The sequence below is a fragment of the Zophobas morio genome, unplaced genomic scaffold (assembly GCF_036711695.1).
Source record: "Zophobas morio isolate AGI-343-1 ecotype UQ-CSIRO unplaced genomic scaffold, CSIRO_AGI_Zmor_V1 ptg000002l, whole genome shotgun sequence".
Lineage (NCBI taxonomy): Eukaryota > Metazoa > Arthropoda > Insecta > Coleoptera > Tenebrionidae > Zophobas > Zophobas morio.
The window spans coordinates 16,607,473-16,634,862 of NW_026972107.1; the positions used below are offsets into that span (position 1 = coordinate 16,607,473).

Genomic DNA, 27,390 nt, shown 5'->3' on the forward strand with positions numbered 1-27,390 from the left:
TTTAACATCCTGTATATACACATTTTATAAAAAACGACTGTTGTTTCGCTTTAACTAGCTTCTCAAAATTTAAAAGTGAAAAAATAGCGGTTCCATATATTGATAATTTGGTCAGAACTTTCCCCGCCCATGAAATGCAAACACACACATCGAGTTTCTGATAGGAGTTACTATAGTTGGTCCTGTAAATTTTATAACGGACACGTCTATATATTTAAATAAAAAATATATCCGTCTTCTGACAATTTTGGGAAAAATTGATAAACCATTTTTGATTTTGTCATTAAACTAAATGATTAATTCGTTCATTTTTTAAACATCCTGTATAAAAAATGTAAATAATAAAAACCTTAAAGTTCTTTTATAACAAAGTTGTATTTGACGACATTTTATGATGACGCCATTGATTTTCTGAAGGGAATAAATACACAATTTTTAAGAGTTGTCTGTACTCAATAAATGTTAGTATTTGTTAAAGTTAAAAAAAAACCTTTTCATGAACCTTATAATTAATAGGAAAAAATATGGATACTTATTAAATCACAAATAAAGGCCATATCACACAAATTTCAAGCCACATACAATTAACAAAATTTTGAGATGACATCATCAAATGGATGAACAGATGAATTCTGATTAGTGATTTAACCATGTTTACGAAAATATTAAAAAGTGTGCAAAATTTTTACATTATAAAGCGAATTTACGTAGGCAAATTTTGGTTAGTGTTTCATCAATTATCACTTCCACGATTTTCTTAAAATACATACGTATAAAATTTCGTATTGATTAATCCAGTAATTTCGGAAATGATTATTATTATTATACTTATGTAATAAAATTGTCAACAACAGAAAGGTCAACCTACTTTTTCATTTTCGACAAGCTATGAAGTGTGGAGAAAACATGAAATTAGTTATTCTCCAAATGGACCTTAGTACAATACTGCTCTACCTTACACTCGAGACGTAAAAAAATATATCTTGGATTTAAAAGTTGAACAAATGTAAAAAGATACACGTTTTCCTCAGCGCGGTCTTGAGAGTCCTAATTTAATCATTTTATTAAACTGTTGCCTCAGTTATAAGTTTAAGAACATCCCAAAGTAATAAGGAGCGTCCTACTTTACAAAGTCGATTTGTTTGAATTGTCCCAAATAGTCATATTAATCATTCGTAACAATATCTAACCTTACACATGTTCTCAGTAGTAATGAAACTTTTAGCAGACTGATAAGACACAAAGTTCGAACATCCATCATCTATACAAAACAGCTCACTTTTCTCTGCTACCTTGTCGCCAAAATTTAGGATGTGGTTTCCCGGATTTTCACCACACCTGTACACTCGTGTGGTTGCACCTATCATTATCCAGATAAGCCGAGTTTTCCGAAATTGTTAATACCCGACAATGAATGATCAAATTAATAAACTTTATCGTATATTACTGATAAGACAATGGCTTGTTTTCCTGAGTCGGCGTAAAATAGGTAGATAATCAGATAACGTAGCCTAGTCGAGTCGACCGGTGTAACTAAATCGACATCACCGAAGATCCAATTTACGCCTAAACCCTCGCGCTTACTCATCCAGAAGACACCGGGCAGACGTCCGAATGTTGATAACAAAGAGAACAAAAGAAGAGAGTGGGGCGATAGCGTGATAGTGGTGAAAATCGTCGCGCAGTTGCCACCGCAGAGCCGAGAGCTCTGGATGTGCTGCTATGGAGTCGAGGGCTACGACCACGCCGTCGTCGCTGCAGCAGAAATTCTTGAAACGACCGGACTCGCTTCAACTGGAGCTACTGCCTATTCCTGAGAACGGGCCTTTGTCTAAGTTCAGTCAAGATAACAACGAATTAGTGCACGTGGGCTTTAGGGATGTCACGTATACTATCAAGGAGGGCTTCTTCAAAAGAAGTAAGTAATTATGATTTTAGATTAAAATAAAATCAGGTGGTGGATAAACCTGTCATCTGCATTTATAGTGTCGTCTTCGTGGTGTTTGAATCCTGTTTTCAGTGCACAAAGGCCTTTGTGTGTCAAAACATTTTTTGGCGCCCCGTTGCATGTAATAGTTTCATTAATTTTTTCAGCAGAATGCGCGGATCAATGGAGAGGTTTATAGTAGTTTTAAAATTCACCCCTTTATTTAAATGGAAAATTAGGAATTGTGATCAATTTGATTACGTACTTAGTTACTTAAATGAAAAGGGTTTAAGTTTTTCAAGATTTGACTAGTTGTAGTACTACAACGGGGTGCTTTTTTATGTGTTAACCTTGTAAATTTGGACTTGGATTTGATCCAAATAAGTTGGGGAAAGTTACGATAGCGACGTCGTAAAAAAATATTTTATGTAATCTTATCTAACAACTTGGATGTTTCTTACAACCATCCAAAATGTAAAATGACAACTGAGAATAAACGTTTCTAGGAGTTGTAGGATTTATATTTTTTAGTTTCGAATTAAAAGCGAATCTGTTGAAAAAGGTGGGAAACAAATTTTTAAAATAAAAATAAGTATGTGTGAAGTTAGGAGCAATCATCAATTGTATCAATTGTGTTATACAAATATTACATTAATAAGTACCAAACCCGATATAGCAACTAACCAACAAGTTATAGCTATAAGTTTTTTCAAACTCTGTCCACAACAGTTTTTCCTAAATTTTTTATAAATTCTTTAAGTAGTTTATTACGTATCGTTTTAGATTTATTTATATTGTTCGACTGAGTTTTTTTCCTTCCGTACACTGTGCCATGCGTGCCCTAAAACGCTCAATTACGGCTGCTTTGGGAACATTTATAACCAAAAATTTACTCTTGCCGAAAAGACACTAATTCTGTTCAAACATGATCGAAATGATTCTTACGGTTTTTGAAGCAACTTATGTGGAATATTTATGTAAACAACTGATTGTGTCTCTAATATGATAAATAGTTGAAACAGTTTTCTTTGTTTCTTTCTATATATGTGATTTAAATAAAAGTGCATTTTTTTTTAAGAATTGTTCACTTTTTGTATTCCCATTCTAAATTGGTTTAACCAATCACAAATACCTATATTGACACAGTTAGATGAATATAGCCTTGTCTTCACTTTACACCATCCCTCATGCAAACTTATTTAGGCAAATGCCATAGGAGACACAAACTTTCCAAATGATATGATTTCATTCATTTTTGAACTACGTTATTTTTTATGTTTTAAATTCCCATTCGACTAGGACCGTTTTCTAGTATTTTTTGTAAGTAACTTTTTGAAAATCAATAGGTCAAAAGGATCCTGTTAAAAGCTCCTTTATGATTATATCTGGGAAGTCCCTGTGGCAAAGACTAGTCTGAAAAAATAGTTTTAGCGGTTTCTGGCTGTTAAATGCCTGTTTACTTTTATAAAAGTTGGCTGGTAGGAAAGCCATAACTGTATCCTGTATGTAAAATCGGTAGGGTAATATATTACCTTACCGAAATGTCAATTGTCAACATTTGGCAAGGAATTGAAAAGCAGTGAATGTGAAAAACAATAAATGTAAGTAACTTTACCGGTTTTATTCAAACTGTTTAATGGTTGACTGACTGCATTTTTAATATTTTCGGGCAATACGTCGCCTAAATCCATCATTTCCTAATTCTGTTCACAACATTTTTTTGAATAAACATCAAAATGTAACTATGACATACAAACGTGATCAACCAAATTTATTTGTTTTTTAATTAATTTTTGGATTAATGGATTAAAATGGACAGAAACCGATAAAATCTTGAACACACCACGGATGTAGAGGGTGCACTCTTTACATTCTAGGTATGTTAACAGTTATTAGAATTTTTCTAACATTAGTATTCATCTGTGCATACTCTTTTCTTTTATCATAAGCTTAGGTAATTGTTGTAGTTTATTCCCTATTATTCAAAGTCCATTTTTTAATTATCCATAAGACATAACATAATAGTTGTCTTAAATATACAAAAACAAATTCTCTGTAGTTAAATTGATATTCATCACGTTAAAACCTTAGAAGGTTAATTTTACAAAACCTTCCAAACAACGTGAGCAACCGCGAACAACAGTAGGTACTAATAAATTTATTGAGAAAACAATGAAAGAAATTTTGTGGTTCAATGAAATTTTTGTTAGCGATGGTAGTATATATTATCTATTGCAGTCGTGGCCTACAATTTCGGGAATTCTTAATAACAATTACTACTTTTTCTAGGTTTCCTCAGTTAGATATACGAGTTCTCCTTGATGCTAAAATGCTTTAAAAATTAAAAATGACTGTTCAGCATCACAATCTTCGTGATGATTTTCATCAGATAAGCCCTGAATTGCATTAAACGCCACTGAGGTTGAGGCTGCACAGTCAGGCAGCCAATTTTATCGCCTGACGTCTCGCCGTCGTTTTTAATATTTGTCTGATTGATTCCCCATCAGTTCGGCTGTGCCTAATTCTGATCATCAATCACTATTTCTTAACATATAAAAGGGGATTTGAAAATAGGTTTTAAAGGAGAAAAAGGCTTCAAAAAGAGACAAAATAGACACTTGATGCGATAACTTTTTTAGTCATTCAGTGGTACTATTTTTTTCACTAGTAGCCTAGAAACATACAATTATAGACTTGTTCAGAGGCATGAAGTTGATCATTATAAACCAAGGTCTAGAAAAAAAATTGAAGTTGTGTAATACTTGACAAACGAAAATTGATAATTATCAGATTTTTGAAATGCCAGTGATGTTGTTACTTTTAATAAATAGAAATTTGAAATCTGTGTTTTGTAGTGTGCTACATGCTTTACAATAACTCTCGACACTTCGCGTTTCGGGCTATAATCTACGTTCGGTCACTTTGGTCTATAATGTTTCACTACCTTGGCGTATGATGTACTATTTTTTACTTCCCGAGCGTAAGCTAAGGAAGTATTGTAATAGAGACCATCCGGAGACTGGCTAATTTAATGTTTTCTTGATGTTTGCTGACTCCGAAAACAATTCCACGTTCTGACAACAGAATAAAACACCGTTTTGAACTGACCTTAAGTCCGAAAACATCTCAGGTCAACTTAAAAAGACAACGGACATCACGAGTGTTCCTCAACTGATGGTTTTTATGTTCGATACCAAAGAGAGGATGATTCTTCTGAAAATATTCTATTTTGTTTGCCTCAGGAAACAACAAGAGAAGAAGACCTTTTACAGGCTAGACGAGTTTATGAAAAAACACGATCTCAATTGGAAGAAATGTTTGGCTAAAAGCACAGACGGGGTAGTTATTGAGGGCTTCTTGGGAGAATTTAATAGAAAAATCCTGAGGTCATTACTGTCCACTATTTTTTACACAGAGAAAACTTGGCTTCCCAACGATTGCAGCCACAATTAAATTCTGTAGACGCTGTAGTAAATTTTATAAAAGATCGATCGTTGAATTCGGGCATTTTTCACAACTAATGCGAAGAAATGGGATCAGCACACCAAAAGCTGAAGACGCGTTATTGAGTTGAGTGAAATTGAATTATTTTTAAAAGATAGGGGATACAATCTAGCTGAAAAATGTATGGATCACAGTTGATTGGCACATTTATCTTACTCAAGTGGCATACTCGGGCATTTAAATGAGTTGAATACAGAAATGAAGGGTACGAATTGGTTGACATCAGAGCAAAGATTTCTGCGTTCAAATGAAATTTGATTTTTGGAAAGATAAATTGCAGTGATAGTGAATTGCTTCTTTTCCGGATCTAAGCCTTTTTTGGAGAATTCAGAACAAGCTTCTTTGTTAGGTATTTAAGGTATCATTGTTGCGCACATTGTTGGGTTCGTAATCCATTTATTATTGATGTCAAAGAAATTGAAGAAGATATACCTGGATTTTAAGAAGAGCTCTGTTATCTCCAAGAAAATCTAGCAGGTACAGAAAGAACGATTTCAGCAGTTGCCACTTGCACAATTCTGGACCAGTTAAAAAACTAACACACTTCTTAATTTTCAAACAAGGTCGTCCGAAAAGAGATTTGAGAAATCCTGGTGACAAAACGCTAACCAAATTTTTGTCTAATCATCCTCATCAACAATGTGATGAAGTCCTTTCAATGTTATGCATAGTAAATATTGTTCCAATTTATGAGCTAACGTATTCCTATACTTGTGGTTTATGAATTTAGACATCCCGATTTCTGGAAAAAAACATCAAAATTATGTAACAACATTTTACTATTTAATTTTGAAATGAACTGAAGGCGCCAAAATCATACGAACAGTTTATTAAACACCAAAGGGTAAAAATCCCAAATGCCTCACTCCTCTGAAAAAGTCAAAGCGTTATTTAAATTCTTCCCTTAATTATAAAATTTTCGCCTTTTTACTTGCATGGTAGTCGAGTCCGTCAGGCGACTCTTTACTTTTACGTTTTCTCCACCATTCATGACCCCTACAGTACGAAGAAATCGGTCTCCCGTTTCCGTCTGCCTGTCCGTCTGTCTGTCTGCCGTCCCGGATTTTTAATAGATAGATAATCTCCAAAAGTACTGGGTGGATTGTTGTCAAATTTTGTATTTATATTGGGAATATTATGTAGATGGTAAAACGCTATCCAAAATGTGTCTGGTCATCCCTACAAATAATGTGATGACGTCACTTCAAAATTGCACATAGGTAAATGGGTTTTAAATTGCATGAAATAACATAGTCCTAATTTATGACTCCGTATTGAGTTTTTACCCGAAACGTCCAGATTTTTGGAAAACAATCAAAATTGTAAAACAACATTTTGCAATTTAATTTTGAATCTGGAAAACCGAATGCTTTGAAATCTTGCAGATGTTTTAAAGTTATGTTCAGCATGAACATTTTTTTATCAAAATATATTTACTCATCCCGCCGAATAAATCCTACCTAAATTGTAGAAAATATGATGAGTCTGTACTTGTGATTTATCATTCCATTCATATTTTTTGGATTTGCATATATAAAAAAATTAATGAATGCGTGAATTTATTTTATTGATTTAATCAGGAACCACAAAACCGAATGCTTTGAAATCTGAGATATTTTAAATTTATCATAAGCATGGTAAATTTTGAAAAAAAAGGATTTGCTCATTCCCCCTAAAAAATTGATGACGTCACCTACAAATGTTGCTGAACAAATCCTATCTTAAATGTGCAAAGTATGATGAGTCTAATAGTCTATACTTGTTATTTATCACTGCATTCATATTTTTTAGATTTGCTTGTTCATGAATGAGTTAATTTATTTTATTGACCCCGTTTTCCCGGAAAATGTTGGGAATACAACACTGTTATTTTTAGTATTACACTGTACCTATCCAAGTTGATATATGTGTCCTTGCAAAAATGTTGATGAGGTCATCACAAAATTGTGTAAAGAAAAAACTCAACTCGAAAATGCTGGATTTGCTTCATTGTACTTCAGGATCGAGGGAAGTTCTGTCAAAACTACTTTCGACCAATTTTTTTTAAATGGAAAACTTAAACATTTTCTACTTTTCTTAGTTTTCCAATTACAGTAAATCGTGAAAATAGTGTTTTTCGTCTTTAGACAAATAACATATCTACGGTATTTCATATTTAAATACTCGCCTCGCAATACAGCGGAATCTCGATCTTTGTATAAAATTTAGGTATGCATAAAGTTTTATTCTTTATTTATTCGAAAAATGATTGTTATTGAACTAATAACTGGATCCACTAAAAACTATTGGGGTTGATATTCAAAATGAGAACAAATTGATATTAATTTAACTGTTACTTTCCAAATTTAAGCACAAAATGTATAAGTTTCCATTTACCTTAATACTACAACTAAAAAATAAACTTGCAAAGTATTGTATCTATGAAACGTTAAAATATTCTCCTATAAATGAAATATTTTTACCACAATTCAAGACTACCTTTCGTCATTTTACGGAAAAATCTGGAATCTGGTCAGATAATTTTCACTTTTTTGCTAGACAACAATAGACAGTAAATTTGTTTTTAACTAAATAAAAACACTCAATAGAATGTCTGATTAATACTTACGCAACACTGATAAATAAATCTATTGTTTACCTAGATCATTTTCTCAGAAATCATTAACCGACTACTATGACCTACAAGGTCCCAAAGTATTATATATATTATATCCGTAAAAAATAACAACTTTTGGTTTACGAAATTAATCAAAGTGTGTTTGTGAGATTATATATTAGGATTAAGTACCAATTGTATTTTTCATCCGCTATTATGTGTAAAGTTACTAAAAAATGAAGTATTAAATGTCACAAATACATACCTTTATGAATAATACGAATCCTCATTCTCAGACTACTATAATCTGTTTTCAGTAATTTAGACACGTTAAAATGGAAAGAAGGCAATAAAGGGAACGTAAAATTTAATGTATTATATAATTTTACGTTATAGTTATAGTTAATCTCTAGCGTTTACCTATATCAAAAATCAAAATAAATATCGTACGTGACATAAAAAGTGCAACACCCAGTAATAATGAGTTTAGGAAGATAATTTATTTTTATTGCAATATATTTTGATAACTATATTTGTGGTGTATGTATATCATATGACTCATCTTCATAAAATTGCAGCAGTGAGGATGCTTATCGATCATAAACTGTAGTGCTAAATTGTACCACTCCAAAGTTATGTAATATATGACGAAGTGAAAGAGCAAACAATTCAACAAAAACGTTAACTTTTATTAAGAAAGAAATACTTAACGGAATAATACAGTAGGTTTACATTGATCGTTTTTTTTTTTAAATTGATAACATAATGTCAAAATTTGTTTGCGTTGCGTTAATTAAATATGAATAAAAATAACTCCTATTACTATTTATAGCACAAACTTTGTAATTTTTTTTGCATTACAAGTAAAACGCAGTGTTAGATAATTTAACTCACGCCGCTTATCAACTGTTCGTGCATTGTAAATCAACACCCATACCGTGTAAATTGACTTATTCTTGAATAGGCAAGTAAAATATAAGAAGTGCATGCCAAATGGCATGTTTCTAAATTATATATTACTCAAATGGTGGAGTCGTGTGGGTCACGATTTTCAAAAAAGACATGCCACACTTTGTCAGTTTGTAAACGAACGTGTTTTTAAAACTTTGAAAATTTGTTTGGTTCTGATTTTGCTGATATGATATGGCGTTTCCGGTATTCGTATTATTGTTAACAATTTTGGTGCACGTTTATTACGTGGTATGCAGGTATACCGCGCTCATGATCCTATGTCAGGCGAGCTTAAAATTTATTGCCTTACAAAAACTAAATTGTTAAATATATCGTTATATGTAAGGTAAACTAATGACAAGTGTTCGCTTCAAACGAGAAAACAAGTAAAACACCGATTTTATTTTCTTGTTATGAAAATTATCGCAGTAGTGATTACAGCAAATACCCAATTTGACATCGTCGCGACTTTCGTAGACTGAGATCTAATAAAACTCATCATTATTGAAATAGAGACGTTAATTGTAAGGAAACCTTGTAAACAGGATAATTATAACCAGCAGTCCACAAAAAATACGACAACAATAAAGTCATTAACTCTTTGCAAGTTTTAAAGCAAACATTATTTTTTGCCAAGAGAGTTAGGGATGATAAAGTTATCTTGGACGAAAAGCATTATTAAGAAAGGTCGAGTGTTTGTTTGCTGATGATCCTTATCCGTTTCCAAAAACCCTTTAACAAAGATGGAAGATTTAAAATTGATTGCCTTTTGTCGCATATAATTTATTTCAAAATTGTGAAGTAATCGGATTTAATAAAAATTATTTGGTTATGGTTACTACAATTTATAATCGAGTCAACAAACATCTTACAAAACTACGGTAATAGATATTAATTTCATATATGTATTTCTTTTTTCTCAATTGTACTTACCACATACGTTAATTAGTCTTTAAAACTGTTGATTTTAATTGGCTTGAAACAGCGGTACTCATAATCAAGGAAGATATTCAGTTGACAGATTTTTGCACGAAACAGACCATTTCTGATTCCAACTGGCAATGATTCTAAATTACTAACTCAATTTATTAATTTTTTCACGAACCGATTTGAAAAGGTTTTGCTGTTAAAGCTTCAGTGCTTCGACGTTTTCTCAGTATTATACACAACAAAATATTCATTTTCAATAAGTAAGTAATCAAGTTGATAGTAATAAATTCACACAAGAAAATAGAACAATGGGGAACTACCGTTTTTGGACACACTACTGATTACGAACAACAATAGATTCGAATTTGATCTATGTATTCAGAAAAGATAACTGAAATACTTCGCTACATTTCTCTTTATATTACAATATTTTTAACAGAAAATGACAAGTCGCAACTGCTTGGTAAAAGACTCCTCATTCTATCTTTAAATAAAGAAGAATACAAAAATTGAGATGCAGTCAGCTGCATATACGAGTAATTACGAGATTATTTGTAAAATTAAGTCTAAAAATCGATCTGTAAATATTTATTCTATTTTGAAAAAAAGAGAGAAAGCACTTTTAGTCCCATCACCGAGGGAATAGAAAAAGGGAGAAAGTAGGCATCCAGGCGAAATAATTTATACAATACTTAAACGTCCTGACGATGCCAACTTTGTGAGAGCTGCCGTTTTTGACAATACATCTGTTCAGTCTCTTATAAGTAAAGCCAAATCTAGTTATTTTCGAAGCCTACTCTAAAAGAACTCGTTCTCAGATAACCATTGTAATGAAGTTCAGATTTTTCTAAAAAAACAAAGCACGTCTGTGGGGTTCAGGGGGCTGATTTTTTTTTCAGAAATTTTCTTACTAGGTTCAACGAAGTATATATATTATTTACGAGATGGAACAAAATTCAAATTTTTTCAAATGAAACTGCTAACTACTTATTTTATGATATTTCCAGTGAAAGCTCCCCTTATCAGTAATGTGGAGCTACCATTATGTTTTAATCAAACAGGTATATGTCGTAATTATGGCACATTGTGTAATCGAGACCTTCTGATAAGACTAGATTTTTAAAAAGACAAAAAAATTTCTTGAAAAATGAACACATATTTGAACCGTTGTCTTTTCTTTAGTGAGATTATTTGTCTTCCTACATCTTATTTACAAGATTTATTCATTAACCATGTCAAACTGTGATTAAACTTTAACCAATTAAAATCAATTATCACAGTTTTAATAACACACAACTACAACAACACTGAAATGTACTGAAAAAGTATCAGAAATATAAACAGAATTTTTACGTTCAACATTCACTTAAAAAAAGTACTGATGAATTAATATTACTGATCTAGATTTTAACAATGTTTAGTTTAGTTCTGATTCGAATAGTAGAAAGATTTTCAAGAAAGAGCGTCATCAGAAACTTTTAATAATACAGTGTAAAATTATTCTGACACGTTATGATTGATTACAAAAATAATATAAATATAATAAACTGTTCTATAAAAATACGTACTCACTATAATTGAAATTTTGTCTGATCATTCAGCGGTTTACTCAGCGAGAAAATGGATTAATTTTCCAATTGAATTAGCACTTTTTGATCTAACGCTTGTAATTTATTGCCATAAGCTGATATTACGCCAGAGATAATCCCCTCTTATCTCTCGTATAAAGTAAATATCATCTATGTGAAATGATCCTTGTAATAACGGATACCGAAACTCGAGCATGTGTCAAAATTCATAAGATTTTTTCGCTAAGCGGTTCAATTAAATGAAAGACCGTCACTTTAATTAATAAAGTGGGGTCAAATTAAGTTCAAGTGTTGCCGGCAGAGAATAATTGGAATGATCAAAACCTGGCATTGATCGTCTGCTTTAAAATAATAAAAAATGCAGGAGACAGCGCGAAGTTTGGATACCTCACTCCATACTTTGTTTACCTGCGGCTTGTGATCGATGTTCATCAGTAATTTATCATTTTTCTGGTGTTACTACTAACTTTGTTCGTTAGTATTATTTCCATGTATAAATTTGCTGAACTTTTATCGTAGCCACAAACAGGTGTTTATCGATAGATATTATCGAACAGGTGCAAGGACTTGTAAGGTTGTCCTTTTTGTGATGTTTCAAGTAGGAGCAATTCTAATGTTTCATTTCCATGATCGTCGTTGACATTTCCATTTACCGTTTACGGGGCAATTTGTAGCCGTTTTAACGCCATACGGTAGATATTACAGAACATTATATATTCCTGCAGAGTGTAAGCAATTTTTTAGAGTTCAGCCCTTCTTTATGGATGAGACGTCCAAGTTAATATATTGCGGGTCAGAGTTTGTAATATTCGAAGCTAAGAATCAACATCAGATCTTGAGATTTGAATATATTGTGTTGTTTGTCAAGTCAATACAGTGTTTGCAATTTTAATCTATTTCTGATTTATTGTCTGTCGAGTCCGCTCTGAATTGATTTAAAAGTTTTAAATGGGATGTAAATGCCTTCAACTGCTTTAGGACTAGATTTGGAATACATAACATTGTTTTAAATTTATATTTTTTCCACACGGAGTAGATTATATTTCAGATTACATCGTAACTGATGAAGCAACATCTGAAGGCAGTAGGAAGATGTGTCAGGATTAAAATAAATTTAATTAAAAATATTTCAGTATTATAAACAAAATTTTCATAAAATGTGATCTTTTAAAGTGCAAAATTAATTTGTGTGGCCGACCAAATTTCCTTTTTTAGCTTTCTGGAGAGTAAATGAAATTTTACTCTTGTAGACGGTGGCAACTAGATTTAGTATACAACAAATAAATAACACTATTTTCTTTCGATTAGTTCGTGGTGGTAGTAATTAAATGGGTGTGTGAGCATGAAGTAATAAATTATAAAAGTTGAAACGAAATAATTATTGACCAGTCAGGATGAACCAACATTTTTTTGTTCATATCATGTACGAGAATTGTGTACTATACTCGAGCTAACTTCTCCAATATTTATACGTTTTAAGTTCTAAAAAGATTTCATGCTGTTGTATTCTTAAATTTTATTATAAAAATGGCAAGAATGTGACACTTGCTTCAATATTTGTATACGTTTCTGTGTGAAGTATGTTAAAATGCTTCTAATATCCTTAAAAATATATATATATATATATATTTTAAAGTAGATTACTTCAAAAAATTAATCGATAATTTAAACATGTTACCGTTATTTTTTCAAGTTTATTTACGTTTTAAAAACGTTTTCTAATCGCGCTGAATGTGATGTTTTAATTTGAAGTTTTATTTTTAACAAGACGTTTCCACATTCCCTAACCCCCCGCTACGTTAACCTTAACCTACTTTAATGAGGTAAATATGGTATGTTTTTAGCTTTTAAAGAAGTGTCTAGCCTAAGAATTGTCTGGGCCCAAAACTCCATTTTTTTATTTCATGCTGTATAATAAGACCGCGGTATTTGCGGCATATATGAAGTTATTAGTTAACATGTGTCAGCGAAAATCATTTGAAATTCAAGCAAGACCTAAACTATGAATTTAAATCGCGTTATATTAAAAAAAAACTGAGTGCGAGATATATGCAATTTGCATAACGATTATTTTTAATGTGACAGCTACATTTGTTAAGATCGGCACGAGCTGATTATTTTGCATATTTTTACATATTTTTGCATATTTTTTGATTTCGGACGAATTTTACCTGTATATGTCAAAAAATTCAATTTTCTCAAAACTGCAGCGTAGCAAAAGTATTTTTTTAATTCCCACTCTGAATTTGGATAAATAACCAAAAAGGGAAGGGGACTAAAGGTTGCCTATATTTTTTTTGTAAATAATAATAATTTTTAAGAACTACAGCAAACTCGTAAACTGATTATTATAATGTTAAAAGTAATAACAAATTTATAAAATATTATTGTTCTAACCACAGAAAAATTTATGCTTTAAATTATTGTACTATATTGAGTGAAGATTTTGAAAATGTTGACGTTAATTTAAAGGCTAATGTACGCAATGTTTAAGAATGCACGTTGATGCCGAACGAAGTTCTTCACCAAAGTAGTTATGGATAACTACCTTATATGATTAATTAAACACGTGTGTACAATCAGGTGGATGACTAATTGTTAGTGGTAAATATTTACATCTTTTTTACGCATATTTAATTTCCACGTATGAACTTAATTAAGTTCAGACTGTAGTTATTACTTATGGGTTTACGTGGAATTGGCTTGGAGTTAGTGGTACTAATGACAAAATTTAAATACAGTTAACATGGTTCTATTATCATCATGAGGTGGCGTATGGTCAGCTTAGTGTATAGATTTTAGGTTAATCAGCTTTGTCGACTGCAACCGAGAGTTGTAACTACATAATTGTAATCATCAAGGAAGGAAAAACGTGGAAAAATACCAAAATAAGTACATCTAATAAGTGTAGTTTAGTGAGTGAATTTTAATAGCTTTCTTATTCACTGATAATGTCTTAACGTTTTTGTAACGTAATTTTTAATCATACTTATTTTATTTTTTATCAAAGAGTTTCAACAAACACTGCCTAATTACATGTTTGTTGTTTGAAACAGATACCCACTCTCTTTACACAATAATATCCAAAATAAATTGAATTTACTACCAGGTGCGTTCAAAACAAATATTTACGCAATGCTCGAAAAGAATTGTGTGAACAAACTTTATAAACCAATAAATCTATTTTGCTATTGTTCTGTGATAGTTTTATTAGATTTCCTGAAATTTCTGCACAAATTTGTTAAGAGTTAAATAATGTAATGCAGTGTAGATATTTCATCCTGGTTCATGCGAATGGTAGAAAATAATTTCATCTAAACGTGTCATTCCACTTTATCAAACTTGGGTAACTTGAAAATTAAGAATATATTTTTTGGTACAAAAGAACTAGCGCTACAAATTCAAAAAAATCCTTATCGTAATCGAACATAAAAAAAATGATGGAAAAATGATAGTTTAAAACGTTTCACCTCATTTATATAGATAACATGATTATATCAGACAACATTGTTGCTAACAATAGTAATAGCGTTTATAGTAACTTAAATTTTTAATTACGTTTGAAGTGGTTTTAAATTACTAATTCATGGAAGCACGAAACCACCGTTCTAGGTTCAAAATAGGGTCTTTTTTCTGTTTTATTACTTTTAAATTAATTTACTTGATTAGTTGCTGTATTTTTTACAACAACTTTTTTTGGCCCAAAAACTCAATTTATACGGTTCCAACACGGAAAACGATCATGTATTGATTCCGACCGTGCAGGCCTCCGAAATTATTGACACAAAAAGTCCACAAGTTTCGCGTTTCATCAATAATCCAAAACTGAAGATGCATCCTTGTTCGTAATGAAACTCTTGAACATATACTTATTATAATTTTAATTTTTATTTTCTTCATTTTAAGCTTCTAGTGTATACGAAACTTTGATGTTAAAAATGAATAGGTATATTGTGGGTCGGTCTTGCATACGAAATTGCGAATGAGTTAACATTGAACACCTTTTTAATACAGTTTGGGTTTTAATTGCGCATTTATTGCAAAATAATTAGCAGTAAACTTAAAAAACCATTTTCGTCTAGAATTTAATTTCAGAGCAGCGGTTGTAACCACAAAATGTAATTGCTTAAAGTGTTAATCGGTCCAATACTTATTGAATTTGGATTAATATCGAACCGTGATAACGACGTTTATTACACGATTCATTTCTCACACTGCCCACTAAAGTAAATTTTTTTGTAAGTTGGCTTTAAAAATGGCACTTATTGGTTTTCGTTCTTCAACATGGTGTGTTATAGTGTTCAAACTAACGGCCCTTATTTTCTATTATCTATAGTCTAGTAAACAAATGTTTTACGCTACACTACGCTAGAACTTCAAAGTAACTAAAAGTTTTTATTTTCCTCAGATAAATCCACCTGTTATCTACACCTTTGCCTTCTAAAACGCAGTCCTTTGACAGCGTTGGGCAATCTAGAATGAGATTAGAGAGAATATTTTATATGCAGCCATTGAAATAATAAAAATTCTACTATGATAGTATGTAGTATAATTTGTAAATACATATGTTGTCTATTTCCAAAGATGAGAAGTAAAAAATAAGCCAAGATTTAAGTCCTTGAATCTGATATGTTAAACATATGCGTATTGAGCATAATTATTATCTAAATGAAGTTACTAATATCAGAATATTAATAAATTACTTGCACATAGAGGTTTAGTGTTAACCATATACGAGAAACCATAAAAATACATTTAAAAATGAGTGATCTTTATATCATTTCATTCACTGCAAAAATCCGTTTTTAATACTTTCTGAGGACTGTATCTTTAACCGAAGTATTTTTGCAGGACCAAGAGACCTATTACGCAAAGTGAACGGCGAATTTTGTGCCGGCGAACTAACAGCAATAATGGGTCCTTCCGGTGCTGGAAAATCAACCCTCATGAATATATTAGCAGGATACACGTAAGTTGAAATAGTACGTTTTATTAAAGGATTACTCAATTACATACAATTTCTGCATTAATTATCACTTAGCCTGATTACTTGTAAACATGATTAGCATAATAATAATTCTCATTTATTGTGGAAACGGTTAACCTGAAAATCGACATTCCCATTAACTGCGTATTGATATCTCCATTTAAAAAAACAAACACTTCTGATTAAACAAGATAATAGGGTATTGGTCGCGGTGGTTGTTTGCATCAAACGATCAAGATCGGAGTGCAAAACCTTCACTGAAGGATATAGTTACCGTTTTGGCAAAAGTTTTTATCGAAATTTGTGGGGAAAGTAACGACTTGGTTCGAGGTCAGATTATGTAAAGACTAAATTGAAATGCATTCAAGCATTGTTAAGATTATGATTTATTGTTAACATCATTGCAGCGATTGAATTAAGTTGATTGGTTTGTTAGTGGCAATTTTTTTAGTGTCATGGTGGCGTTGTACTTTTTATTCACAATGCTGTATTGTAGTTTTGTATTTTTTCTATTCCGAGAAACACGAAATTGATAGGTACGACATCAGTTATTTTTAATATATGTTGATTTTTTAAAATGGGCATTAGTTATAATATACTAGATGACAGGTATCACTTTGCGGATAGTTGATCAACTAACAATGGATAGATAATAATTTGTATCAAGTTAATTATCAGTAAAGGACGCAAAACTTAATCATTTGTAGGGTTACCAGTTTTGAAATTTGCTGTGTTTGTGTTGTACATATGTTAGATAACAAACTAACTATGTTGGGGTAACGCTATTTGAATATAATCTGACATCGTTGAGCAAAAAGTGACGTATTTTGACTGACAATAAATTGCTAAAATAGTTATCGTCAAGTCAATATTTGTACCAAAGTAACCTTTAGTTGAGTAACAAAAAAAGTATATTATGTTGCATAAAATGTCATTTTGTTTGTGTTCATAACAGATTTATAGTTCAACCATTGCAATAAAATCCGAACGAATAATAAAAGTTTTTCCTCGTCATATTTTAGGTATGACCTTTAAAATGCCACTAAATTTAATTTTCACCAAGACCAGAAGGAAGTACTTCAAAATGTGATTTCAACAAATAGACACGTTGGTTTTATGTATAATATTTATGCACCAAACTCATAGTCACACTCATTTCTATTTTGTCCTAATTCAAGGTTTACCAGGAGAAGTGTTCTCAAAATTAAAAAATTAAATGTGTTTTTCCAGGAACTGTGTTACATTTAGTTCTTTTCTCATGGGAAAACATTTTATGCGAACTCACTCGTAATATGCATATTACTGTGGTGTTTACGACTACAGGGTATGTTCATTCGCTAGTAGGTCAACAAACCTCAAAATCATTAAAAAGTACGCGCCGAATTTAATAAACACAAATGAGTGATTCCTTTTTTCACGATCCGTAAAGATAAATTGTCGACTGTACCTAATTATTGATGCCAAATGACAAATCGCGTAATCGGTAAAATAATGGATTCATTCATTAATTTTTGTATGAAACATGTGTCAGTAGATTGACTACATAAAAAATAAATCATAAATATTTTTCTTTGATTAGTTTTTTGAAATGTACCTAAAATTAAATTTTAGCGAAGTCTGTTGTACTATAAAGTCAATAAATTTCAAGAGACATTCCTTCAGTTTGATGATAATCTTGAAGTACAGATATCTAAAATACCAAAATAATCAGTTCCGCAGTTTCAAACTTTATCTGCCTATTTTAAAACCGTCGATGGACGACAGATAGGCAGACCACAGACAGACGACAGACAGATTGTATTTTACAAGTTATAAAATTCTTCTTCAAAATGATTCCGTTGCAGTCCTTTACCTAGTTTACGCTCGGGAAATCTCGCTTGCTGAAAATTTCAAATTATTGGAGTTTGGTGAAATAAAAATAGCACTGTTAGATCCATAATGTTTGGATATTTATTTATACGATGGCGTGAAGTCCACAGCCTTACTGCTTATTATTTTTTTGATATTCGAATTTTGTCGATGTCGATTCCAGTGTTTTCTAAACGTTCTTATTTCAAACAGTATTGAGTTCAAGGTTTAAAGGACAAGGCACACATTAGTTTTTCCGCAGTAGGCGTAAATATTTAAAAAAATACTATCACTTAATTTTTTATATGTACCTAGTACGGGTCGCAAACTTTCTTGATACTAAAATTAAAACTGTTAAGTATGACGCTGCTATAATTTATAACAAAAAAATCCACAATCCTTAAAAAATCGTCAACCAGCCCATCCTTTTACGGATTAATTGTAGCTGCAATTTAGATGTGTTCAATTTATAACTTTTAATTATAAAAATGCAGAAATCACAACTTTCTATGAATTTCTTTAATTGTGCAACCAATCGATCGGCATGAGTCATGATAAGTTTCGAGATTACACCAGTGCATCAACAATTTCCACAACATCCTTATCAACAAATTTATTTTCTTTTATTAGGGAAACAAATAATTATCAAGACCACCAGCTGCATCTTCGAAATTTATTCAATTGATTAATGATGATTGATTGTTGATCTTTCTCAAGCTGAACATTCAACCGTATAAACCGAGTCTTTGATTGTTTTACAACTTCTGTTTGCATAATGCAGTCTTCCCGGTACACTAGCACTCGACAGCGAGTGACTATATTGATCTCGGGCAGGCTGAGTACACGTGCACCGAACGCAGAGTAACCGTTGTTTTCCGTACACTAGCACCGACGGTACATAAACACATGGTTTTCGTTTCGTAGACCTCTTGGTGGTCTCTTTTTGTTTCGTTTACGTTCCATCATAATGGGGTTTGCCCACTCCGTTCGAGATTATAACACTCGACTGTAAATTTTCAAGGTTTTAGCTAACTATTTTAACCTGAATAACTCCTTAAAGTATGTTTTTATCTTGATTACACATAACAAATTTTATGAAAATAGAAGTATTTAAAATTATCTCCAGTTACTATACGAAAATGAAATATTTGTTATTCATTTATCTGATCTGGGAGACCTGTGATTTTTTTATACTTCAGTTCTCACTTTATTTTTTAATGTCTATTTTATTGTCAGACTAATTACAATTAAATTAAGGAAACAGCTTGTCTAATACAATACTTCCTGGTATTAATTTTTAGGAATTACAAATATTTACGTCTTATTTTTTGTATAAATATTACTTATTATTATTACTATTAGTCTTTTTTAATATCTTTGCAAATAAAGAAATTAATGTTACATAATCTGCTATTTAAAGAATGCTTAATATTGACAACATTAATTTATATAGTATCAAAGGTATAACAAAGTTTGCCAAAAGAAATTATTCGCATATATGCACGTTGAGTGTATTCTTATTCTCTCCCTCTACGCGGAACAACGCACAGACCAAATGTCCCAGAAATTGAATTTTGGCAAAAATTTTAAATAACAGATTCGAGGCAATTATTGTATTAGTTATTGGCATTAATTAAAACGGATTATTTTAAGAAAGCTTTCAGGGACAATTATGTGGCCAACTTAATAACGATGAAGGATTTATTTGATTTCAGATCTCAGTTTCTTCACAGAGAGAGTCGCACGTTTGAATAAACCAAAAATAGCGGGAGATGAATTCTAAATCACAGCCACTCGTGTTAGTTGAAATCAATAAATTTAAAATAAAATTGAAATGATGAACATTTTTCAATAACATTTTGTGTCGCCCCTTATCACAGCATTTAATTCATAAAGTTGTCGGAATCTGATCGGAGAACTAAGTGAAACCCAGTAAAAATAAACATATACAAACTTTTCGGTGATGGAACAATTTGTTGGTCGATATTTATATCACGGAGTATCTACAGGAGGAAAACATCTCTTTCCCAGATTCTACGCAGAATGAAACCTCTTGTATTGTTTAAACGTCGTGGCAATAATATACCCAACGTTGTAAATTAGCATTATCTTAACGTACAAAGTTAATGACTAAACATAAAAACATTTCAATAGGACCAATTAGAAGTTTTAATTTCCACTAAATATAGTACATGTGGTGTTAACGTTGTTTCATGTTTTTCGTTTTTTAAGTAGAACCATATGATTCGATTTCCTTTATTTTAGAGGTTGTATTTTAACATTTAGAAAAAAAATATTTTATTTTTTACAGCAGCGGACGAATTGAATATGAAACTCTCTAAACAAAGATATTAAGTACGATTGGTTATCTCATTTAAGTACTATGAAGTTTGTACTTTAGAAATTACTGTGGCTCAGTCATTGACCCGACTTTGATGAAACATTCATTAAAAAATAAAAAAAGGAAATAATATTTCATAGAACCTCAGTAATGGATATAAGTAGTTTAATTTGTAGATGTGATACGTTGTTGTTTATTATCTTGACAAATAAAGGTGCTGTTTGTGGTGTATTATTATTTTTTCTAGTTTTAATAATGCGTGTAGCTATTAAAAATTCCAAGTATGCACCGATGACGTGAAATTTGAGATATTAAGATTATCGTAAAGATAATTAAATACTAAAACTAACTTATCATATTTATCCACTACAAACACTCCATGACGTCATTTCAACATATTGTCTGGTCTAGTAAACTGTATCGGACAGGTATTACTTTACTTCTGTTCATTTAGCTAATTTACTGATATTGAAGTTTCATTTATTTCGTATTTTTTGTAGCTTATTTTAATATACTTATTAAAAAAAAAATTGGAAGGACAAGTAGTAACAAATAATGGTGGTGTCTGACCAAAATTTTTAAGAAGTTACGTAATCTTTGAGATAACAAACCGTAAAATAATAATTTCAGATTTATTTATATGATTAGACAAATCTGTGTTAGTTTTTATCACTTGCGCGGTATCTTAAAATACACTGTTATAATTTCAAATTAATCGGTTCGGTGACTGCAGACATTTTCTTCCTAATTAAGTCACCAAAAACCAGGCGAAACTGAGAAACTTGCTTTTGCGTATTCTACCACTTGTGAAACCTAATTAAGTCGGCATGTATTTATTTTCGATACTGACTTTGATCTGGTGGAATTCTTTCTTGTAGTTTTTGATTTTATTGTATCCTTGTTGGTACTTGTCTTATTCCACAAACCGGTATCGTACGTTTAAAAATTATAATGGTCAACAAATACGCTGTTTACTAATAAATTATAAACGTTTCAGGACTTCAGGTGTTACTGGGAAGCTCCTCGTAAACGGAGAAGATCGGGATGAGAGCACCTTTAGAAAACGATCCTGTTATATCATGCAAAATGACAATCTCCAACCCTTGTTAACTGTTCACGAGGCCATGACCGTGGCGGCGAACCTTAAACTTAGTGCAAAATATACTCACAAAGAAAAGCAAACTAGGGTAATTACTTCGACTTACGACACCCGGATCGCAGTATACTTCATTGATTTTTAGATTAAAGAAATATTGGAATCTATTAATTTATGGCAAAACCGGAAAGTGAAGACGTTTTCTTTGTCTGGTGGACAAAAGAAGCGTCTATCAATAGCTTTAGAACTGTTAAAAAATCCGCAAGTTATGTTTTTCGATGAACCCACGAGTGGGCTTGACAGCCTTACGTCGAAGCAGTGCGTGATGCTTCTAAAACAAATTGCGTCAACTGGAAGGACTGTCATTTGTACCATTCATCAACCCAGTGCTATGATTTTCGAAATGTTTGATCATCTTTACGCGGTGTCGAATGGTTACTGTATTTATCAGGGAGCTGTTAAAGGGCTTTTACCGTATCTAGAACAAAGTAGTCTCAAGTGTCCACCTTATCACAATCCAGCGGATTACTGTGAGTATAATTTTGTTATCTGCCTAATTATTATATAGCGATTATTCATCGTGTTTAATAATGCAATTATCTATTTTTAAAACAACGAAAATGCGTTTGATTTTGAAAATGTAATAAATGACAAAACGCACTAAATGTTCTTAGAAGCATTTGTTACAAATATCAATTTATTTTGAAGCGTTACAGTTCAAATTCCAGACTTTTAAAGTAGAAACAGACAATTAATAACATAAAATGTTTCATTTAAATATGTACTTGAAGATAACGTCACCTTATCATGTCATCTAGCGGTTAAGCACCTTAAAATATATAATTGTGTTGTTTCCTGGTTCCTCTATTTTTATGTATATTTGTTTAACATATTAGTAGCAGCTGATTCTGTTTATGACAAAGGTCTTTGTCTTTGAGGACAAGGTTGTTACTCTTTTTGTTCAATAAGATCGCGCAGTAGTGGGATTATGACGTATTTCTTTGTTTACATCGTGAATTATGATTATGCACTAATATGATAATTTCGCACACGGATAACATTTGAGCCGATTAAATAATCCAGTTAAGAACAAGAAAGTTTGTTTTGTTATTAATTTTAAAAGTAAATATAGTTACAAATTTAGGTCAAGCATCTGCGTCGGAGAAACTGGAAAAAACGGTTTAACTTTTTTCCCAATTGAGAAAAACCATCGTTACAATCTTTTTAGTTATGGCTTAAAGTCTACTCTAGCGTAATGAAAATGAAATCTCTTTCATCGGTTACGGATTTGGCTTGAATGTTGTAAAAGTGTGTTACGTAGTTGTGGAAGTACTGTAGGAATATGCATAGTGTAGCGGAGCTTTCAAAGCGCTCCGCTAGTACCCTTTCGAGGGCGCTGTCCTCGGCAGCGCCAGTATCAACCCCACCAAGCTCACCCCCACTGGAACGCACCCCACCTGAAGCTACTTCATTGTGCAGGTACTCCCACGCATCTCAACCCTGCCTATAAAAGGGCAACTCGGACGCTTTTCAGGCAGATGGAACGCCACCATCTCCACCTTAAGGGCTGCACTGTCTCGGTCCCCTTCTGGTGAGCACCGTACAGATGGAACTCCACCATCTCCACCTTAAGGGCTGCACTGTCTCGGTCCCCTTCTGGTGATCACCAGGGCTGCACTGTGTTACGGTCCCCTGCGCCGCTTCGATATTATTACCAGGGCTGCACTGTGTTACGGTCCCCTGCGCTGCTTCGAGATCATCACCAGGGCTGCACTGTTTTACGGTCCCCTGCGCTGCTTCGAGATCATCACCAGGGCTGCACTGTTTTACGGTCCCCTGCGCCGCTTCGAGATCTTCACCAGGGCTGCACTGTTTTACGGTCCCCTGCGCCGCTTCGAGATCTTCACCAGGGCTGCACTGTTTTACGGTCCCCTGCGCCGCTTCAACGACGTCATCTCCAGGGTCGCACTGTCTAGGTCCCCTGTGCCGCATCGCCGACGTCGTCATCTCCAGGGTCGCATTCTCTAGGTCCCCTGTGCCGTATCGCCGACGTCGTCATCTCCAGGGTCGCACTCTCTAGGTCCCCTGTGCCGTATCGCCGACGTCGTCATCTCCAGGGTCGCACTCTCTAGGTCCCCTGTGCCGTATCGCCGACGTCGTCATCTCCAGGGTCGCATTCTCTAGGTCTCCTGTGCCGCACCGCCGACGTCGTCATCTCCAGGGTCGCAGTGTCCAGGTGCCCTGCGCTACATACATCGCCGCCGTCATCCCCTACGACGCTCTGAGTCCCAGGAGCCGCCACCATCCCCGACGAGAATTGCCACCACTTCGATAACCCATACCCATATTTTGCTTTGTATTGTTTGCTTATTATCAATAAACCGCTGAGCTACCACAAACTGTCGCCCTAACGTGGGGCTTCGAACAAGGAAGGATACCACAATCTGGCTCCCCACCGTGGGGCCTTGAAGAAGAGAAAATACCACAATAGTGGTTTCATGGAGTATATACATAAATAGTCATCTTTAAAAATAATTTATTTTGGCAAAAAACATACACATTAAAAGTTATTGATTGACAATTGAATAAAAAGTTATTTATTGTCTTCAAACATAAATGTGTAAAAATATTAACTGACTGTTCACGACCCTGAAGATCGAAATTACATACAAATAATGCAAAAGGAATTTCGTATTAGCAGATAACTTACTAAAAATATTTTCACAACGTTATTCTTGTATCCACTGAAATTTAATTCACTTGATTTTGAGGGGTTGGACGGCAGAATAATAAGGTTGGTTTTAAAGTGAGACAATTTCTAATAACTGTTTTTTTCATTTTGTTTCCCAAGAAATATATGCCTTTTTTAAAAGTATGCCCCTGGGACGGGGTTTTACCTGCTTTAGGTAGGTGCGTGTCATTTAGAATCCATTCGATTCGATCTGCTTTGATTAAATATTAGACTGACGTAATTTTGCACACATTTGATAAATTTGTAAAACTTAATTTAATATTTTTTATTATTTGTTATTTTTTTATAAATGTGTATGCAGTTGATACTAAATTTTACTTCATTTCCCACACCTGGGATCTCATAGACCGGAAGAGACATTAATTGGATTAAATTATAATAATTATAAACTGTTAACCCTTGCCAAGTTTCAAATCGATACGATAATTAGAAGTAGGTCAAAATCGACTTCCTAGATTTGTTTACATAGTTTGCGCAAATTTTATGACAGTTCACAACCTACAATTGGTATTTTCAGAGTTATCTAAAAAATAATGAAATTTGTAATTTCAAAATTTTGTAGCTTTGTTTCAGGTAAAGCCAAAAACAACTACAAAATGAAAATATGTTTCAGTATTGGAAGTAGCCTCTGGTGACTATGGCGACTATACAGAAATGCTATCCAAAAAATCAGAGAACGGCTTAAACAATGAATGGCGAAATAAGCAAACAAATTCCTTGCAGTTCCAGTCCATGGAACACATAGGTGGGATCCAAGTTACGTTATACCCCTTTTTAACTTCTTGGATTTTGTAGACAAGTTAATGGAGAGTGGCTGTATAACTCCCGTAAAGGCCCCACCTATACTTTTTAAAAAAATGACTAACGGAATTGACGTGAAAAAAAGGTCGTGGTTTTGTTACCGCAGTCAATATCCAACTTCTTTTTGCAACCAAATTTACGTATTACTTAAGCGAACTTTTTTATTGATTAGTCGTGATCGAACTTTGACGTTTTCAAGAATTACGACGCATTTGGGAATTGCGTTTTTTATAGGAACTTTGTATTACGGAATAGGAGAAGACGCTTCGAATGTTCTCAATAATTTCAATTTCTTGTTCTTCACTGTCATGTTTCTCATGTTGACGGCGTTCAACTGCGTCACAACAACGTGTAAGTAGAAGTTGTGTAATTGTTTCTCGTTTGTAATCTGTCGTTTGTTACAGTTCCTTCGGAATTGCCAATAATCACTAGGGAACATTTCAATAAATGGTATTCACTCAAATCGTACTACTTAGCAATAACTTTAGCGGATATACCTATACAAGTGAGTATTTGTTCAGTTGTAAGAATGTCATAATTTTTTTTGTTTGATAGATGGTAGCGACACTACTGTATGCGGTGATTACTTACTTTCTTACCATGCAACCTGTCGAACCATTTCGAATATTTTCTTTCCTCTTCATGTGCATATTAATATCCTTAGTAGCCCAAAGTTTTGGTTTGTTTATTGGGGCTATTATGGATATCAAGGTAACATTTGATTTTTGAATTTAATTCAAAAAATATTTCTGTTGTTTTTCAGAATGGTGTCATTTTTGGACCGTTTTGTTTCCTACCGTTCACAATATTCTCAGGGTTTTTTGTACAACTCAACGACTCCCATCCATACATGCGGTGGCTGTTCCACATATCATTCTTAAAATATGGCCTAGAGGGATTAGTTTTATCCGTTTTGGGGTACGACCGTGGAAAGTTACCATGTAATGCCGATTATTGCCATTTCGTCTATCCAGAGAAGTTTCTGGATCAAATGGACATGGAATATGCTCAGTATTCGACGGCTGTGATTTTTATGTTAGGCCTAATTGCCTTTATTAGAATTGCGGCCTATTTTGCCTTGAGCGTACAAATAAAAAAGCGAACGTGAACTAAGTCACTTAGGTTTAAGAGTTATTGTTTTTGTAAAACAAAACACGTTGTATTAAAATTAAAACTTACTGTTTGCTCAAACTTTTCAAAGTTTGTTACGAAAATTCTGAGCAATAAACATCGTGTCTACCCTTAGTCGCGTGCACAATTATAATAACATTTTTCTAAAATCGGTGCTGTACCTAGACTTAGTCTGTTTGCTCATTTGAACGACGTAAAGTTTTTTTTATATGCTAAGGAGGCATACAGGTTGAGTGAATTTTATATGTATTTATTAGCAGTCAGTTGTTTTGTACGTTTAAGCAATGAACGTATACATTTATACTTAGATTATTTAAAAATGTGTTCATAATCAAATGTGATAATGCCCTTATATATTTGTATGTTAATTAAACAGATGTGTATTTAGTGGGTTTACTTGATTTAAAGAGGACTAGTCTTAGTTGTTTGTTTAGTGTCAAAGATGTCGAAGTAACAACATTCCATATCGTTAGCAATCGATTCGTTGCTGATATTATTTTAGTATCAGTTTGCCGACTATTACCATAGAATAGGGTTACTAACACACAAGCTGTTTATTAAAGCTTTAATATGTTCTCCCCCAATACTTGTACAAATTTTACAGAGCAGATGGACAAGATTTATTTTTTTTAGTTGTCAAGTTAAATGTAAAATACGTACGTATTATACAAATATTGTTACACATGTTGTTTTATTAAAATAACAATGTATCAATTGGATTAAGATACATTGCATGGACCAAAATAAATAAATACATGAAAAAAAAGACAGAGTAAAAAGAAAAGCTGCAGCATCATTGTCAAGTTGATCTGTCCAGCCCATAGATGGCGTCAACAACTTTTCTAGTCCGCAACAGAGATAAGATATTTGTAACTCTCCAGTAGAGATAAGAAGATAAGTCACTCAAAGTTACCCCAAAACCAGTAAACATTGTGGT

General features: G+C 32.8%; 1 protein-coding gene across 1 annotated transcript; it reads left to right on the forward strand.

Annotated features, from left to right (window-relative positions):
• Positions 1–1,507: 1,507 nt before the first annotated feature.
• Positions 1,508–27,133, forward strand: LOC135129153 (ATP-binding cassette subfamily G member 4-like). The gene is made up of 9 exons (XM_064056251.1): positions 1,508–1,918; positions 16,349–16,466; positions 21,671–21,860; positions 21,915–22,299; positions 25,135–25,266; positions 25,317–25,673; positions 25,727–25,827; positions 25,878–26,033; positions 26,086–27,133. The coding sequence occupies exons 1-9, from the start codon at positions 1,723–1,725 to the stop codon at positions 26,428–26,430; spliced, it is 1,980 nt and encodes a 659-aa protein (XP_063912321.1). The 5' UTR covers positions 1,508–1,722; the 3' UTR covers positions 26,431–27,133.
• The last annotated feature ends 257 nt before the right edge of the window (positions 27,134–27,390 follow it).

Excerpts from the sequence above, each read along its gene's own strand:
- LOC135129153 (XM_064056251.1), top strand. The coding sequence starts at position 1,723 with ATGGAGTCGAGGGCTACGACCACGCCGTCGTCGCTGCAGCAGAAATTC. Across the intron at positions 21,861-21,914 it reads ACAAAGAAAAGCAAACTAGG|ATTAAAGAAATATTGGAATC; the intron begins GTAATTACTTCG and ends ATTGATTTTTAG. Across the intron at positions 25,828-25,877 it reads TAGCGGATATACCTATACAA|ATGGTAGCGACACTACTGTA; the intron begins GTGAGTATTTGT and ends TTTGTTTGATAG.